The following is a 17,970-nucleotide window of genomic DNA, read 5'->3' as shown; positions in this document are numbered from 1 at the left end:
AGCAAACTTGAATTTAAAAACATCCATTTTCATGGCTGTTTCTCCCCTTAACACATCAGGTACAGAGTTTGTCCACAAGGAACTCAGGCTACAAACAAATAAATAAATTAAAAATATGTTTGTGGAGTGCCTTTCCCCCTTAAACACTGCAATCCCAAGTGGTAGAGCTTTCTTTAAGGTTTTGGGTTTTCTTTCCTGGCATCTCTAGGCAAGGTTGAATACACTGAAACATTTTTTGTGTGTGTTTCCAGTTTCCAGGAGTGGCCACACCAAACAAAATTTGGGGAAGGAGAGAAAAGTTGATCCTCTAACTCAGTGGTTCCCAACCTTTGGTCCTCCAGGTGTTTTGGACTTCAGCTCCCACAATTCCTAACAGTTGGTAAACTGGCTGAGATTTCTGGAAGTTGAAGTCCAAGACACCTGGAGGACCACAAGTTGGGAACCACTGCTCTAACTGAATGAGAAAGGGGCTAGGAAAGGCAACACATACCCTGAAATGATTGTTTAAAGGAATAATGCCTGAAAATCTTACTATATTCACCAAAATATTGTAAGTTGTTATGTTACTTCACTAAAAATATTATTATTGTACTCTCATTATCCCCCCCCCCCCCCAAAGTTACATGCTACAGACAACATAGCTATTTGTGATACTTTATAGTTAGGGATAACTTAAACTTACTTGGTCTATTCAGAAACCCACAAATTAATAATGTATTGGATACAGATGGTGAGATTTGGGCAGTTTGTGTTGCAATAGAAATACTCTGTCCACTTTTAGCATGGAATATATGTATGGGATGAAGTGGCCAATATAAGGTTTGGTCTTTCCAATAACAAAACCTGTTTCCCTGTGGAATTTTCTTGAGTCCCCAAGCTTTTTTCACTCAATTCATATGCATGCAGAACACTTCTATTTGTTGTGTTTACATTCCCCTGCTAACTTTGCCTTCCATTTTCCTTTGGTTGCCTGAACTATTTCAAACTGCTCATCTAAAATACAGTGATCCCTTGATATTGAGGACCCCAAAATCCATGAATACCCAAGTCCAATTATATACAATAGCATAATAAAATTATATAAAATGACAAAATAAAGGTTTGCTTTTCTGACTTAAAAATATTTAAGTGTTTAAACATATTTTCAAGCCATGGGTGGTTGAGTGCAAGGATGCTGAATTCATGGATATGGAGAGCCAACTGTATGAAATTACATGCTAGAAACTTGGTGAGTGAAGGTCCAAATGCTTATTTGGTTCAGGCAATTCTCTTATTCCTTCACCTATAGCTGTACCTCTGTAACAGAAGTACTCCAGAAGACATTTCCATCCCGCCCCCTCCAGTGAAGAAAATCAAAATAGAAAAAGCAAAAGTGTGTGAGCTTCAGTTGCGATAATTGACACCACACATATTCCGATTTACTTTTCTCTTAACATCCCTTCCAATCAATTGTAATGAGGTTTACCTTTTATTTCTCCAAAGTTCCCTGATCCCATGGCAAGAAGCTTGTCTTTCCAATCTTTTGATAGTAGCTTTTCAATACTGGGGGTTTCTGAATGAAAAGGAAGGAAAAAAGAAAGAGAAGTGTAAGCGAATCAACATGACTGACGGCACAATAGAACTCATTAAAAGTCTATCTGCTAAAAATAAGAACTACCCCATCCTGGACCCCAGTTCATAATGACTTCATCAACAAACTGATAAGAGGAGAAAGCATGAAAAAAAAGGAAAGTGTTTTGTCACCTGCTGTTTCAAAATCATTAGCTTTTCCCTCTTACGGAACAAAGCCATTCCATATGACAATGGGCACACAGAAACCCGGCGTGTATTGTTTTTCAATTTAGAGAACAAGTTTATGCTTATAATGGATGCTTGTCAATTTCAGGGTGTTAGTCTGAGTTTTTAAAAAAATATAATTATGTTGATAAAATGCAGAGAGGGAGAGAGAGGGAGAGAAAGGCAAAGAATTAGCGGCTAAATCTGCTACATGTAATTATATCCCTCAGTGTGTTTACAATTACATCCACTTTACAATGTGTTTAAACATAGTGTGGTAGTAAGCACACTGTGGCAAGACCCTTCTATCCCCCCACAGAAGTAACACACACACTGCAAACAAATAATAACAATAATGAGGAGGGTTTGGGGGTAGCCAACTCTTTGTGAGGATTGTAAATCTTGGGAGAACACTATAAAGGAGCCCTGTCTGGTTTAAGAATATTTGATGAGCCTTGTTGCATCAGATCAAGGGCCAATCTATGCCTCCCAGGTGCTGCTTTCCACAGTGGCTTCTCAAATGCCTCCAGGAAGCCCACAAAACAGGGCTTCAAGCAGAACCTGAAGGTTGCGGCACCCCAGCGACAGTCATTGAGAGGCACATATTCTTTTTGAATCAGCAAGTGCCCTGTAGCCATTATGACTAATAAACCATTCATAAATCCATTCTCTCTGAATGTAATTCAATCCAAGGTAAGAACACAATACATTCTCTAATAAAACAGATGAAAGCCCTACAGAGTCCAGCATTCTGTTACCACCATGCCCACCCCAACATCCTTGGGAAGTTCACCAAGCCATGTCTACATCAAAATCCTCCTGTTTACAAGTTACAGCATTGAGCATATAGAATCATAATGTCTGTGGTAGTGGAAAGAATGTAAGTCCATCTTCCATAGTAACTTACAAAGTGAGATGATACACATTTTTGGGGTCCAGTAATCCAGACATGAACCCAGGAGCCAACTATGTTGCATAAGTTTTTGTCCTTCTCGGTACTATCATTAAAATACTATGTATGTTTAGCTATTCTCCCTTTGTTGCAATAGAGAACAGGTCTGTGGATTAAGTAAGGAAGTACAGAGTGACCAAAAGGGTGTGGAAATGCCCAAGAGTGGCAAGAGGGATAAAGGGAAGAAGAGAGGCATGAGTGGCGGTGTCAAAAGAGGCAGTAAATCGGATGCTTTAGGGAGAGGAGCAAATATGAAGCTCATGGAAGAACACAAACTTTCCATGAAGAAAATCTGAGGCTAATCTCCAGCATTTCCATGAAGGATGAAGACATGTACTTGGCATTGTAGAGGGCCGACTGGTCTAAAGCAGTAGTTCTCAAAAGTCAATCCTCCATAAAACAAAGAGAAAGAATGTTATGCAGAATTGGAAGAGAAGAGAAGACGATGTTTCCCATCTTTCCCATCTTTTTTTCCCCTTTGTTAATAGTTTAAGTTTTTCCCCTCTTTTTTTTTTTTGAAAAAAAAAAACTTTTTTAAAAAAGTTGATTTACCAGATGTTTTGGACTGACTCACCCCAAATCTCTGTCTTCTATCTGTATTGGCACAGGCTTCTGGTAGTTGAAGCCCAAAGTTACTGCAGGACCAAAAGTTGAGAATCACTTGTTTAGAGGGACCAAGGCTCTGGTCTGATTCAGTATAAGACGTCCTTTGTTCTTGAAATGCTCACAAGCAGTACACGAGAACCCATTATCTGTTCACTTTATATTGCTTGATTTTAATATATGTTTTCAGGATTTTCAGGGATATATATTTGCAAGATGTAGATGGTTCAATGTTTCTAACTCCTGCATTCTGACCTTGTTTCTTATACATATAGATTTTAATGCATAAGTAAAATACAAATGCCAATACAACCCAGGGGATGTTAAAGTCGGTTCCAAACAATGTAATTGCATATTCTTGTCAGCATTTAGAAGGGTGCACAATTACAATAGCTTTCAATCCTGCGATTAGTGTTGCATTCAGTTCGAAAATGGAGTGTACTAAAAGATAAGTGCTCCAGTATGTTCCATCTAAATAACAATGGCCACACTTACTATCTCGATCTAAGACATATAACTGCTTCCTCCACTTTTGTGCTTATGTGTATTTGCTCCCGCATTTTTTACCCCCTACTGGGAACTGAAAGAGAGTACATGTTAACTTTTCAAAGGGACCGTCTGGCCTAGGGACCATATGCTTATTAGCAACTGGTTAATTCTCTGCATGGAAATAAAAAGGCATTACAAGGAGACTCCATTCTCTTGGCTGGCTAATTTTGCTGGAAGCTTGATGTGTGTCTCTTCTCTCAACACACTCCATGGCAGTTAAGATCTCTATAGAACAAAGGGCAAAATGAATCTTAACATAGATGAAATGTTGACAATCTGGGGTCCTGGGGTCTTTAAAGCTCATTTATGTACCCCTCTGAAACACTGGTCTGAACATAAAGAGCTCCCATGTCGATAAATCAGAGATGGTCTTGTACTAGCCAAGGTATTATGAGGCCAGAAGGTGTCCTCCCTTTTGTATTCTGTGCACAGAAACCACTGTATTGGCAGTGAATAGATTGGCTTCTGTCATACCAAAGTGTCACAGCCTTGTTTGCAGTAAGAGAAAATGCCAGGATGAAGGACTGAGAAAATGCCAAGTTGAAGGACTGAAGGTATGGACCAGCTGCCTAATCTGTGAGGCTTGAGGAAGCTGCCTTATTCTGCCTACTGTAATGGATGACCAAAGGTTAGACCATGGACTCATCTAGTCCAGAATGTATCTTCTGTAACTGGTAACAATTACAATTATGTAACACAATTTTTGTTCCTGGGTTATAAATGTCATTTACAAATTGGTTCTATCATAGAAATATGGAAAACCACAAAACAATTGTTTTTGCAGGACATCCTGCAGCACACTTTGCTATAGTTTTTCAATGATTATCTCCTCAAGTTTCAACCATTTCAACATAGTTTATGACAGTCATAAAAATAAAGTTTCTGAAGTATAACAACTACTTTCTAAGTAAGTACCGCACAGTTAAACAGGAATAACACTTTCCAACCAGGAACAGATTTCTTTTTCAAATTTTGTAATATAGCATTATTCAACATCATTTCAAGAAATGCTATTTGAAGTTTAAATTTAGATACTTTGGATTGAACCTGGGATCTTTTGCACAAAGTGGATTTTTGAAAGAATTTTAATATTTGTATTGTTTCAATTGGGTTTTAATTCTTGACCACAGAAGTCAGGAATTGGGTTAGGTCTGCAAAATGGAGTCCTGCTCCAAATCCAATATCAAAATGTCTGATGAATATAAAGGTGAAGCTAACAAGTATGTTCCCAGGTTTGCATTGTTTCCTTTAGTAAATATTTCACCAAGGGTTAAAAAACCCAACAATCCTGAATAGGTCATACAAACATTGGTATATTTCTTTTTTCTTCTTTCTGCTGCTCCTTTTTTCAAAAAAAAATAAATCCTTGAGTAGTAAGCAAACAACTCAGGATACGTGGTATTTGCAGTCGAAGACTGTCAGTCATTAAAAGCTAACAAACCTTTGCAAAGCAGGAATGCAGCAATAGAAATCCATTGTGAACTAACAATAGACTACAGAACCTCCAGGCACCAAAAGCAGACCATTTTACTTCTAAGTCTATTGTCAGCAAAGTCCATGACAAAGATTTCCCCAGCAGCTAGACAAAATATTCACCCTAGTGTGCTTGTAAAGAAACAGAAGACTTCTATGTAACTCACAGTGTTAAAGCAACAGTCGCCTAGTTTGAGACATCAATAGATTGCAGCTACAGTTTGGCTTGACAGGTTTAAACCAGTGGCCCTTGACCCAAGAGCAGATGCCTTGGCAAAATCGTCATCACCACCATCATCATTATCTGCCCATCATGAAAGCGGAAGCAACAAAGGCTAACAAAGCATTCTGTACTTCTGTATTGTAACTCAAACACATAACAATGTGGTTATTTATGTTGGATCCCAAAGTTCTACAATCTGCCCTGCAGCTTCTGCTGACCCAGGGAATCGTGTGGGTTGTTGTTGTTGTTGTTGTTGTTGTTGTTGTTATGTGTTTCCAAGCTCTTTCTAACCTGTGGCAACCCTAAGGGAAACCTTACAAAAGAACTTTCTGGAGCTGAGAGTGTGTAACTCACCAAAGATGGGTTTCCATGGCCAAGCAGGAAATTGACCCTGGGTTTCCAGCATGGTAGTCTAATACTCAAACCTTACAGCACACTGGCTCCTTTAATGAGTTCTACACTTACTGACTCTAACATGATTGTGTGTGTTTAGAGGACAACTCACTGTACTATACAACATTTATGCAACTTCCAAGAAAGCTCACTGGTTTACACATTTGTCTATACTAACTGTACAGTTGTTTTTACACTAGCATAGTGTGGCAATCAATATTATCCCTACCACAATATTTCTGATTTGGAGGTATGGTTGTGTAAGCTGGACAGAGGATCAAGTCAATAGGAAAAGAATCAACTCATTGGAAATGTGTTGATGGAGCTCTACAAATACTATGAACTGCTAAAAAGCGATATAAGTGGGCTCTACAATAAATCAAGCCTGAAATCTCACTAGATACCAACATGACTGGCATCTAGTGAGAGATATATCTCTCTGGATATATCTCTCATGATAAGTCTTTCTGAAAAAGACAATAATATTTGGTTAACTGGGAGGCAATAGGAAATGAGGAAGACTTCAGAGATGGATTGATTCAATCAAGGAAGCCACAATCCTAAGCTGTGCAGGACTGTTGATAACAGAGGGGTTTGGAATGACCCATTCATAGTGGAGTCACATGTCGATGTTCACTTGACAGCAATTAACAATAATAAGCAGGGTATTTCTGAGAAATAGTGTGCACAAAAATCTATTTTCCTATTTCAAAATGTGAACAGCTAAACACGATGTCATAGTAGGCTTTATGACACACACACAATTGAAAAATAATGTAGAAACACATTTCAGCCAATGCAAAATTTCCATAAATCAGGTAAATTTCATAAAAAAGGGTTAAAACTGAATACATTCCAATGTGGAAAATAAACACAAGATCTCATATCCCAATATCAAGAGAATAGGAAAGCGCAAGTGGGATTTGGAAGCTTTTAAACAGGGGCTGGATAGCCATCTGTGAGGGGTGATTTGAATGCAAAATTCTTGCTTCTTGGCAGGGGGTTGGACTGGATGGCCCATGAGGTCTCTTCCAACACTTTGATTCTATGATTCTATGATTCGGAGAAACTCAACCAAATCTATACTAAAGGATTTTCACATCCCTGCTCAGAGCTCATAACACAATAGTACACAATAGTACATGGTTCCTCATGCTTCTACCAATCTGTTCACCATCACAATAGTCCTGAGAGGTAAGATGAGATGAGAGGGTCATGACTCACTCATAGAAACCTAGATCTTTTGGCTGATTGGAAATGGAAATTGGAGTATATGCCCTTGAGTCTGTAAACCCTGAGCAGGACCTTTGATGACAGGGTGACTTGGAGGGCTCTCATTCATAGGGTCGCCATAAGTCAAAGTTGACTAGACTGCAGTTAACAACATACAACCTCTCGACCATTACACTATAATGAATGTCACACTTTCTTGAGAAAGGAAGGAAGAAGTATGGACAATAGAGATACAGTCTCTCCTTCCGTACCTTAAGATATGACATCTACACTTCCTCTTTCACCAAGGCATTCATTGTTTTGACCTACCTGGGCCTCTTTCCTCCTTGGCATTCTCTCTCCTCCCCAGTCATATCTCCTCTCCTCTCCCTCTATCTTTCATTCTTTCCCTATTTCTCTTGTCCCTTCCTTCCTCTCCCTCTTTGACAGCTGTCTTCCTATCATCCCAACAGGTGCTATTAGGCCCCGAACAAAGGCTAAGGCTTTTAAGCCACTGGCTGTTGACAAGTGAAAAGGAAACAACAAATGGCTTCAGCACTGCTCTTCTCCCTGGGTCACTCAGCCAACGGTAATCGCTATTATTTTTATTTATTAGTTCTGCGGCACTGTCCTCTAACCTGCCTTCGCCCACCCGCCTTGCCCCCCTTCATTCCGTGACAGCCAGGAGCATTTTAACTTTTAATAAAATGGGGGGGGGGGGGGGGTCGGGAGAGCTGCATACAGCTCCTGAGCAAGCTCTTTCAGTAAAGTGCCTGGCTAATGAATGTTGTCCATTTAGATCTGGATAATTTATGATGTCAGCAAAGTGTGGGTGGGGAGGGGAGCTGGAACCAGAAAATAGGCATTTGTACTTGCATGGAAAACGGACTGAAAGAACAAAGTGGGGAGAAGAGGAAGATGGAGAGAAAAAAGGGAGAGATTAGACCTTTTCTGAAAGATGGTCCAATATTTGATAATAAAGACACTCTATTCTTCCTTTTCAAACTTTCCCCCTTTCAGCATCATTTTGTTTCCAAGGAACCCTGAAAGCTGCAGAAATCTTAAGAGGGTTGCGAAAATCTCTCTGTCACAATCTCACTCTTTTTTTCTTTAGAACCCACTTTTATTTTCTTTCTATTCTTATTACATGGGTTTGGAATATTCTGAAGTGTGTGTTTCCTCTTGGTAATGCATGCTAATTGAGGTATGTCCTTTTCTTTATGTGTACATTTTGTAACACAGTTTTTTTCATGTACACATGGTTCAGATTGAGCTGCTGAACTTGCTGACTGAAAGACTGGTGGTTCGAATCCGCGGAGTGGGGTGATCTCCCGCTGTTAGGCCCAGCTTCTGCCAACCAGGCAGTTCAAAACATGCAGGTGTGATATCAACAGGTACCACTTCTGTGGGAAAGTAACAGTACTCCATGCAGTCATGCTGACCACATGACCTTGGAAGTGTCTACGGACAATATCGGCTCTTCAGCTGAGAAATGGAGATGAGCACCACCTTCCAGAGTTGGAAACGACTAGACTTAATGTCAGGTGAAACCTTTACCTTACACATTTTTAAACTTATTCCATGGATTAAACCATGACAAACTGCTGATTTGAGACTGTTAATTTTTCTAACATAGGCATTTAAGGGAGAAAAATTGACAGATTCTGGTTTCTTCCCACTGATGGGGAACTAAAAATATGTGTACATTTTTGTAATAGGCTGATAGACTTCAAGTTGTCTGGAACAATGGCTTCAAACTACAAGAAATGAGATTCCATCTTAACATTAGGAAGAACTTTCTGACTGTGAGAGCTGTTCAGCAGTGGAACTCTCTGCCCAGAGTGTGGTAGAGGCTCCTTCTTTGGAAGCTTTTAAATAGAGGCTGTATGGCCAACTGTCAGGGGTGCTTTGAATACAATATCCCTGCTTCTGGACTTGAAGTGTAACCCCATCCAACACAGGCTGTAACCCTATGCCCTGTTAGGCCCTGCAACTGACCAGGAGGACCTCTGTTTTGTCTGGATTCAATTTCAATTTGTTCACTCTCATTCAGTCTGTTACACCTGCCAAGCACAGGTTCAGGAATTGAACAGCCTCCTTAGTAGTAGGTGGGAAGGAGTGACAGAGTTGGACATAATCTGTGTACAGATGACACTACACCCCAAAACTCTGAATGATCTCCCCCAACAGCTTCATGTAGATGTTAAACAACATAGGGGACACTACTGAACCTTGTGGGACCCTACAGTACAATGGCCATGGGCCCGAGCAGGTATTCCCTAACAACACCTTCTGGGAGTGACCCACCAGGAAGGAGTGGAGCCACTGTAAAACAGTACCTCAACGCCCATTCCTGCGAGGTGTCCAAGAAGGATATCGTGGTTGACGGTATCGAAGTTTGATGAGAGGTCCAGCAGAACCAAAGGGACATACTCCCCCTGTCTAGCTCCCGTCGTAGATCATCCACTAAGGTGACCAAAGCTGTCTCAGTACCAAATAATATAAGCATAAAATTGTCACAATAGCACATATATATTAAAAGTAATCCTGCCTGCTCAAGGCAATTTAAAAGGTCGGGCCGTGGCTAGTGCAAGCTCAAAGTTTCTAGAGGGCCCAGGAATTAAGTGCAGTGCTATAGCAGGCAGCAACAATAACAGGTGCGGTCTATGGCTATTCATTTCCGGGGCTTATTAGAGGAAATGACCTGGGTAATTGGTAGGAAAAATAAGGTCATATTCAACCATGTCTGGGGCTGAGATAGAACTAGTCATTCTCAAGGGCTTGTTGAAAAGACATTACCTAATTGTGTGACAAACAACATCTCCTGAAAAATTCTTCTTTTATACAATCATTGAAAGAACAGGAACTATATCCAGTTTGTTATCTGGCAATCTTAATATTTGTGATTTTTTCCCTCTCATAAAATTGTAAGTAGGGAGTATTCCTGATCCTAAGAAAAGTTATAAATCTTCTATATCAAATGAGTCTAGAGTGACCTGAAATTAAAGCCACATTGACGTCTGGATATCTACATATGCAAAACTGAGATTCAATGTAAGCAGTTGATAGTGGGGAGTGGAAGAACATCCCCAATTATAGTTCCAGGAAAGTTATCAAAACTTCTCTGAGGGTAAGGAAATCTCTGAAGATGGCAGCTTCTAGGATTGGTAGTAATGAAAACTGATGAGCCCTCATATCATTGAAGCAACAAATCCACTTTGAATATTAGTTCAAGTTTCTAAGGAGTTGCCCAAAATGCTCGACCTATTTGGGGGTAAGATTTTAGCACCTTGGAAAGATCTTCCAAAGTTTGGACTAAAATTGCACCTCTTTACTGAAAATCCTGAATACACATAAAATTTCCAAATCTGCCTTTAGTCCACAAACAAATCTATGAAGTGCTAAGAAGAGCACATTTTAAATAAATTGTTAGAAAACTGGATTGTGCATTCTTCTGTATGTTGACAATCAAATATAATAAACTTATTGAAATAATGTTCTTGCATATGTTAATGACACAATTAAGAAAATTTGAAAATAAGGAATATTTAGAGGGGAGGGGATATATTTCAATTTTTTTATTTAAAAAAAAAACAAGAACAGAAGGTCAAAATCATAATCAGGGAATATACACTGAATTGAAATTCCTTCTAGCCATCCTGAAAATATGACAGAATGTTTTGCCACTGGAAGCGAGAATTAAACCACACATGCCTGATGCTATACCACTCCACATCCTGAACTCCTCTTGCATAACATATGTGAAAACAAAATCACAATCTTTATTGTGCCAGATGCCGGAAGAGATGAACAATTAAAAAAAGAATCGCATCCCCCATAAATCAGATCCACTGAAGAGCAAGGTAGTTTCACAGTAAATCAGGATGTATTTTTTTTTAATGTAGATGGTATTTGCATGAAATCATAATGTCAAATTAAGTAGAAATTATTAAAGCAAATGTCAGCCTTGAATTTGCTCGAGGAGGGGGAGAAAACCTTGCAAGATTCACTCATGAGCTTCTCCACCAAAGTACAGTGTTCCATCTGCTTTGGCAACTTGTTCCACTCATTTGTACTTGTCACCATTCATAGATTATCTAAATACTTTTTATGTTTTGTTTTGGCCTGTGTTATTTCCAATATAGATAAGGAAAAAGTATAATGCCTGTCTCTTTTGAAAGAGCACGAGGAGTTAGGAAGTGACAGAGAGGAGACCAGTGGGATGTCTTACACACTGTATCTGAGAAAATGAGTAGGAATAATTATGAATGTGGAATGTACCATTTATAGTGCTGTGCAAGCTGATCTCATGTATAAGTTGTGGACAGGTTTGGAAGCCTAAATTGTGAACTTTGACATGGCCCATGGATAAGTCAAGGATCATTCTATGGACTGGGGAAAGCAACCTGAACCGATGCTTGGCCGCTGTCACGGACTGGATGAGGGACAACAGATTGAAACTAAATCCAGACAAGACAGAGGTACTCCTGGTCAGTCGTAAGACCAAACAAGGTACGGGGTTACAGCCTGTGCTGGATGGGGTCACACTCCCCCTAAAAGCACAGGTACGCAGTCTGGGAGTTCTCCTGCATTCATCGCTGAGCCTGGAACCCTAGGTTTCGGTGGTGGTCAGGGGAGCTTTCGCACAATTAAAACTTGTGCGCCAGCTGCATCCGTACCTTGGGAAGGCTGACTTGGCCATGGTAGTACATGCTTTGGTTACATCCCGCTTAGATTACTGCAACGCTCTCTACGTGGGGTTGCCTCTGAAGACTGCCCAGAAGCTGCAGCAAGTACAACGCGCGGCAGCCAGATTACTAACGGATGCTGGGTACAGGGAGCACACCACTCCGCTGTTACTCGAGCTCCACTGGCTGCCGATTAGCTTCCGAGCACAATTCAAAATGCTGGTGTTAACCTATAAAGCCCTAAACGACTCCGGCCCTGTTTACCTCTCCAAACGTATTCTCCCTTACGAACAATCAAGACCATTAAGATCGTCTGGAGGGGCCCTGCTCTCGGTCCCACCGCCTGCACAAGCATGGCTGGTGGGGACAAGGGACAGGGCCTTCTCGATGGTGGCCCCTCAACTTTGGAACTCCCTCCCATTAGAGATCAGAACTGCCCCCTCCCTCATGACGTTCAGGAAATTAACAAAGACCTGGTTGTGGGACGTGGCATTTGACAACTGATTTAATTACTTGCCCACATGAAAGGAGGATGATGAATGGGATTGTGATGGTGTTGGACGATTTAGCTCTTTTAACTGTGATGATAATGTTTTAATGTGTATGGTGCTGATATTTTAATCATGTAATGAAGTGGCATTGTGTTGTTATTGTATATTTTTTGTATGTTAACACATGTTGTGAACCGGTCCAAATCCCTCTTTGAAGGTGAGAGGGTCGGTATATAAAATCTTGAAATAAATAAATAAATAAATAAACAATGCTATCTCATGGGACTAGCTGCTCCCAATTACCCACCCAGACCAGAAGTGATGTCAAGGACCAGAAGTGATGTCATGACAAATACAGAGGACTGAGTCGGAAGCGACTAAATGAATAAACAACAACAAAAGCCACATTGACTTGTCGGTAAATCATCTCAGACTTTGGGATTGAGTTTTGACTGAAATTTCTAGACTTATACATGAGTATATAGGGTAAACATAAGGAGTGGAATCCTGTTGATGTACAATGTGTACAATGCCCTGCATATGTGGTTGTACGTTTTTGGCCCTTGTTGGATCAACATATTCAATGTGTAGCTGCATAAGCACAGTTTCACATGTATAACTGTTTCAAATGGCCTAGATTCATATTATTAGTTTCAACTAAAGTAGAGTCATTGTACCAAATTCACTGACTTACACCTTCTCACTATTCAACCACGGAATAGATCTATTGTTGTTCAAGCTAACCAACAGGATTCTAGCCATTTGATTGCACACGTTTAGGCAATGCATAACAAGTGTCACTACCTTCAGCAGCCCACTTAATTCACTGAAATTGCAGCAACAGCTTCTGTGCATTTCCCACTGCACAATGGAGAAATAAGTAGGCACATGAGGAATGGTCACACAATATTTGTTTTCTACAAAAACAAATGTAACAGAAACACTGTGTAACTACCGTATATCAAATATAAATGTTTGCCCATAAGCATTTCACTTAAATCTAGAAATAGTTTTCTAAGATCTACAGAGACACTCACTGGAACACCTCAGCAAGCGAGAGTCCAAAAGTGGCAGGCCCAAACCCAGAACCTCAACCAATGGCTGATACCCAATGAGAGACTCCCCCCTGGGCACACAGAGGACTGGGCGACCTGGAAGGCACTGAACAGACTGCGCTCTGGCACCACGAGATGCAGAGCCAACCTTCAGAAATGGGGCTACAAAGTGGAATCCTCGACGTGCGAGTGTGGAGAGGAGCAAACCACTGACCACCTGCTGCAATGCACCCTGAGCCCTGCCACATGCACAAGGGAGGACCTTCTTGCAGCAACACCAGAGGCACTCCAAGTGGCCAGATACTGGTCAAAGGACATTTAATCAACTCTCATACTCACAAATTTTGTAATCTGCTTGTTTGCTTTGTTCTGTTAGAAATGTAATATAATTTGACTGGTTGTTCTGACACGACAAATAAATAGCATTTCACTTCATGCATTTGACAGAGTAACCTCAGTCTACAAAATCTTACGCTACCAAGCTTTTTCACTTAAACTCACTTAAATTGCATCTTGAAGAAGCTGGGGGTGGTGATGGCTGACAGGGAGCTCTAGTGTGGGTTGGTCCATGAGGTCACAAAGAATCGGAAACGACTGAACAAATAAACAACAAACTGCATCTATTTTTTTGCCTTCTAAATAACCAAGAATTATGCAGTAGTGTTATATTTTCATTCTGTTCAAATTTATTTTAAACTTTTTTAAAAAAAAAAATCATTGAACTATTAATTTTTGTGTTTTACTTGTACTTGGTTCTATTTTCTTGCAAGGGTGGAATAGTAAATTATTTGTTTGTTTGTTTGTTTGTTTGTTCTGTTATAAGTCATCTGCATGGAGTCGTTTCGATATCCAAGGAAAGATGGCAATCTAACAAGAGCATCGGGGTGGTTGTCATGTAATCATTTACCATAATGTGGCTTGAGCATTTTATTTTTTTCTTAATCATGAAATGTTTTAGATGTCGGGATGACAAAGATAGGAAGGTGCTTGTTCTAATGATGTGCAAAATGCCGTGAGATCACACAACTCAAGCAGAGAAGAGTGGGGGCGTGGAGGAGTGTTTCTTCAACTCATTAGAATCACATTCAAATAGTTTTCAATGGGATGTATACAAAATCCCTTAAGCTCTGCTAGCCTCTTAGCTACATTAAATTAATGAGGCATCTTAAAAATACATTCTTCAGCAGCTGCCCCAGCCTCCCTCCAGCCGGACATCTTCCAATTCTCTAAATTGGAAACCCTCAGCTAACCTAAGGGAGACAATTGCACATTATTCCAGAACAGAATACCACATTGTAATGTAAAGATATAGATACAGACAGACAGAGCTAAAGGAGATATGACTGGTCACACAGACACATACTGGTAATACAATCTTTCTGCACATACTGGTAATACAATCTTTCTGCCAAGTGCTTTACAGCATCAACATTATATTTGCTACCCACATCTCTTGATTGCTTATTATTGCTGGCCTGTTTGTTTTAACCACATACTAAGGATATATCTGTATATATGGATTCATTCATTGATGGATTCATTTCAATTGGTGCAGATCAGGGATGAGGACAAGATACATGGAGAGGTGAGGGCAGCCAAATGAATCCTAGACTCCTGCCCATCCTGGCTGATAAAGGAAGCCAGAGGGGGTTTGGCAGAATGGGTGAAGGTGGTAGTTAATGCCTCCCTGTGGCAAGGCAAGATTCCAGCGAGCTTAAAGGAAGCTGTAATAAAACCACTGTTTTTTTTTAAGAAAAAGATCACTTATGCCGGCTGAACTGCTGAACTGAAGGTCGGCAGTTCAAACCTAAGGGACAGGCTGAGCTCCCATCTGTCAGCTCCAGCTTATCATGTGAGGACTGCCGACCGAAAGGTCAGTGGTTTGAATTCAGGGAGCAGGGTGAGCTCCCTTCTGCAGCTCTAGCTAGGGACATGAGAGAAGCCTCCCATGGGGTGGTAAAACATCTGGGCATCCCCTGGGTAATGTCCCTGTAGACAGCCAATCCTCTCACAGCAGAAGTGACTTGCAGTTTCTCAAGTCACTTCTGACACAATTAAAAGCCCTTATCAAACTTTATGCAAAACACTCAAAAAGAGATGCCTATTCCACTTTTTGCCCTTATGAAGGAGCAGCGGTGGCGCAATGGGTTAAACCCTTAAGCTGGCTGAACTGCTGAACTGAAGGTTGGCAGTTCAAATCTAAGGGACAGGCTGAGCTCCCATCTGTCAGCTCCAGCTTCTCATGCGAGGACATGAGAGAAGCCTCCCACAGGATGGTAAAACATCCAGACGTCCCCTGGGCAACGTCCTTGCAGATGGCCAATTTTCTCACGCCAGAAGCAACTTGCAGTTTCTCTAATCGCTCCTTACACAAAATACCCTACTTTTTCTTTCCTTAATTATTAAATTCAATTCTCTTTTTTCATTTGCTTTATCATAACCCACAAAGTTACTTTTTTCCTCCTAAACTCATGTGCCTTCCCACGATCTTCAATTCCACACGATCACTTTTCTTTTATATTTGAAAACAGGCCAGCAAAAGCAGGTATAAATACAAAGAAACCTTTTGCTGTGGTGTTTCCACCTTGGCTTATAGCAAGAGCTATGCAGACTGCTTTAAGAAGTTGCCCTCATAAATAACAACAAAGCAAGGCCTGAATTATCAAGGCTGTAACTCAGGCAAAAAGAAAGGTGCTCTATCCATTTATATTATATGACCCCAGTGCAACATTCTTAATTGAATTGCAGCCATTCATTTAATCAGCAGCTTGGCTATATTTTCAGCACCAGGATGGCAAAAAGATTGCTCTTGTCCAGGCGACAGCCCTTGAAAGCTGCACTGCCACAACAGATCCATACACAGAGAGCGAGGGCCTTGCTCACTGTGAGGAATTGTTTGGATGTAGAAAAAGTAGTGAAAAGTTTTATTTGATGGGAAATCAAGTTACTGAAAAGAACAATGTTTATTTCTATATCTCTGCATCAATGATGTTCTTGACTTTTGATAGAATGTATATCACTGCATCATCCTAGAACAGTGGTTCTCAGCCTGTGGGTCCCCAGATGTTTTGGCCTTCAACTCCCAGAAATCCTAACAGCTGGTAAACTGGTTGGGATTTCTGGGAGTTGTAGGCCAAAACAATAGGCTTGGGTAACCACGGAAAAATTTGGTTCTAAACTCGTTTCGTTTTTAGGGGGCCCTTGTGTTTCGTTTTTTTTTAATAATTCCGAAATTTTCCTTTTAAAAATTTCGAAATATATGAAATTTCGTATAATTACGAATCGATTTGTTAATGGCGGACGTGATTGCACAATATGCAAAAAAAAAAAAAAAAAAAACCTCCAAATGGGACAGGGGAAACTTCTGATGCTTCCCTCTCCCTCTGTTGTTGACTGTTGGTGTGATAAAACAAACAACAGCTATAAAACTTGCACCAGACATGCGAAAATAATTACGAAATAATTACAAAATAATTACAAAATAATTACAAAATAATTATGAAATAATTACGAAATAATTACAAAATAATTACGAAATAAATTGAAAAAAATATTTCGAATCTAATTTACTCCTCACACTATTCCTGCATGGCTCAATATTGGATTGTACGCTAATTTAAATACGAATTAATAACGAATTACGAAATTAACGAACAAAACCGGCCAAGCCTACAAAACACCTGGGGACCCACAGGTTGAGAACCACTGTCCTAGAACGTGTAACCCAAACAACTGAAAGAACACCTATCAGATGTGAGCATCACTTTATACCAGGGTTTCTCAAACATTTTCAGCCATGGAGCCCTTTTTGAAGCAAAAGTTTCTCCTGGAGCCCCAAGAAATAAGTGTGTGTGTGTGTGTGTGTGTGTAGTATATATATCAAGCATGGACAAACATTTGGACATGGGGGGCCCAGTACATTTTAAAATCTGACAGATGGTCAGTGGCAGATAAATGGAGAGTGTTTGTGTGAACTAATAAATAAATAGATAAAAATAATAATACTTTATTTATACCCCGTTGCCATCTCCCCAAGGGGGACTCGGAACAGCTAACATGAGGCCAAGCCCAATAATTACAACAAAGCAATGTAAAATACATACAACAGATAATAATATCAAATCAAATGCAAACTGTAACAAAACAGTACAATAGGGTAAACACAAGATATAAAATAAAATACTAAAGGAATGGAATACAGTGGGCTGGGCTAAATACAAAAGGTAAAATGATAAAACCCTGGGTGAAAAATATAGAGTAGTATATCTGGTGGGAGATTCAGATGGGACAAATGATGGGGTTGATTTTCATTGAGGGATGAGATAAAGTGCATCAGAAGGACAAATTTGTATTGGGACATCATGGTATGGGGATTTGTTGTTCATTCCTCAAAGGCACATCAGAAAAACCAGTTTTTTAGGCTGCTTGCCTAATCTCCCTGGGTAGCGAGTTCCAGAGCCAAGGAGCCACCACAGAGAAGGCCCTCTCCCTTGACCCCACAAGCGGCACTTGCAACGGAGCAAGTTCCTATGCACACTGCACATATCTTGTTTGT

General features: G+C 40.2%; 1 protein-coding gene across 9 annotated transcripts in view; it reads right to left on the bottom strand.

Annotated features, from left to right (window-relative positions):
- Positions 1–17,970, bottom strand: part of SOX5 (SRY-box transcription factor 5) — an 897,493-nt gene that overhangs the window by 238,957 nt on the left and 640,566 nt on the right. For all 9 annotated transcript variants that reach the window (XM_060776580.2, XM_060776581.2, XM_067469306.1 and 6 more), the window contains one exon: positions 1,466–1,552. In XM_060776580.2, the coding sequence (XP_060632563.2) occupies positions 1,466–1,552 (87 nt within the window). The remainder of the gene's footprint in view (positions 1–1,465; positions 1,553–17,970) is intronic.

The sequence above is a fragment of the Anolis sagrei genome, chromosome 5 (genome assembly GCF_037176765.1).
Source record: "Anolis sagrei isolate rAnoSag1 chromosome 5, rAnoSag1.mat, whole genome shotgun sequence".
NCBI classification, from domain to species: domain Eukaryota; kingdom Metazoa; phylum Chordata; class Lepidosauria; order Squamata; family Dactyloidae; genus Anolis; species Anolis sagrei.
This window is presented reverse-complemented; position numbering and strand designations above follow the sequence as displayed.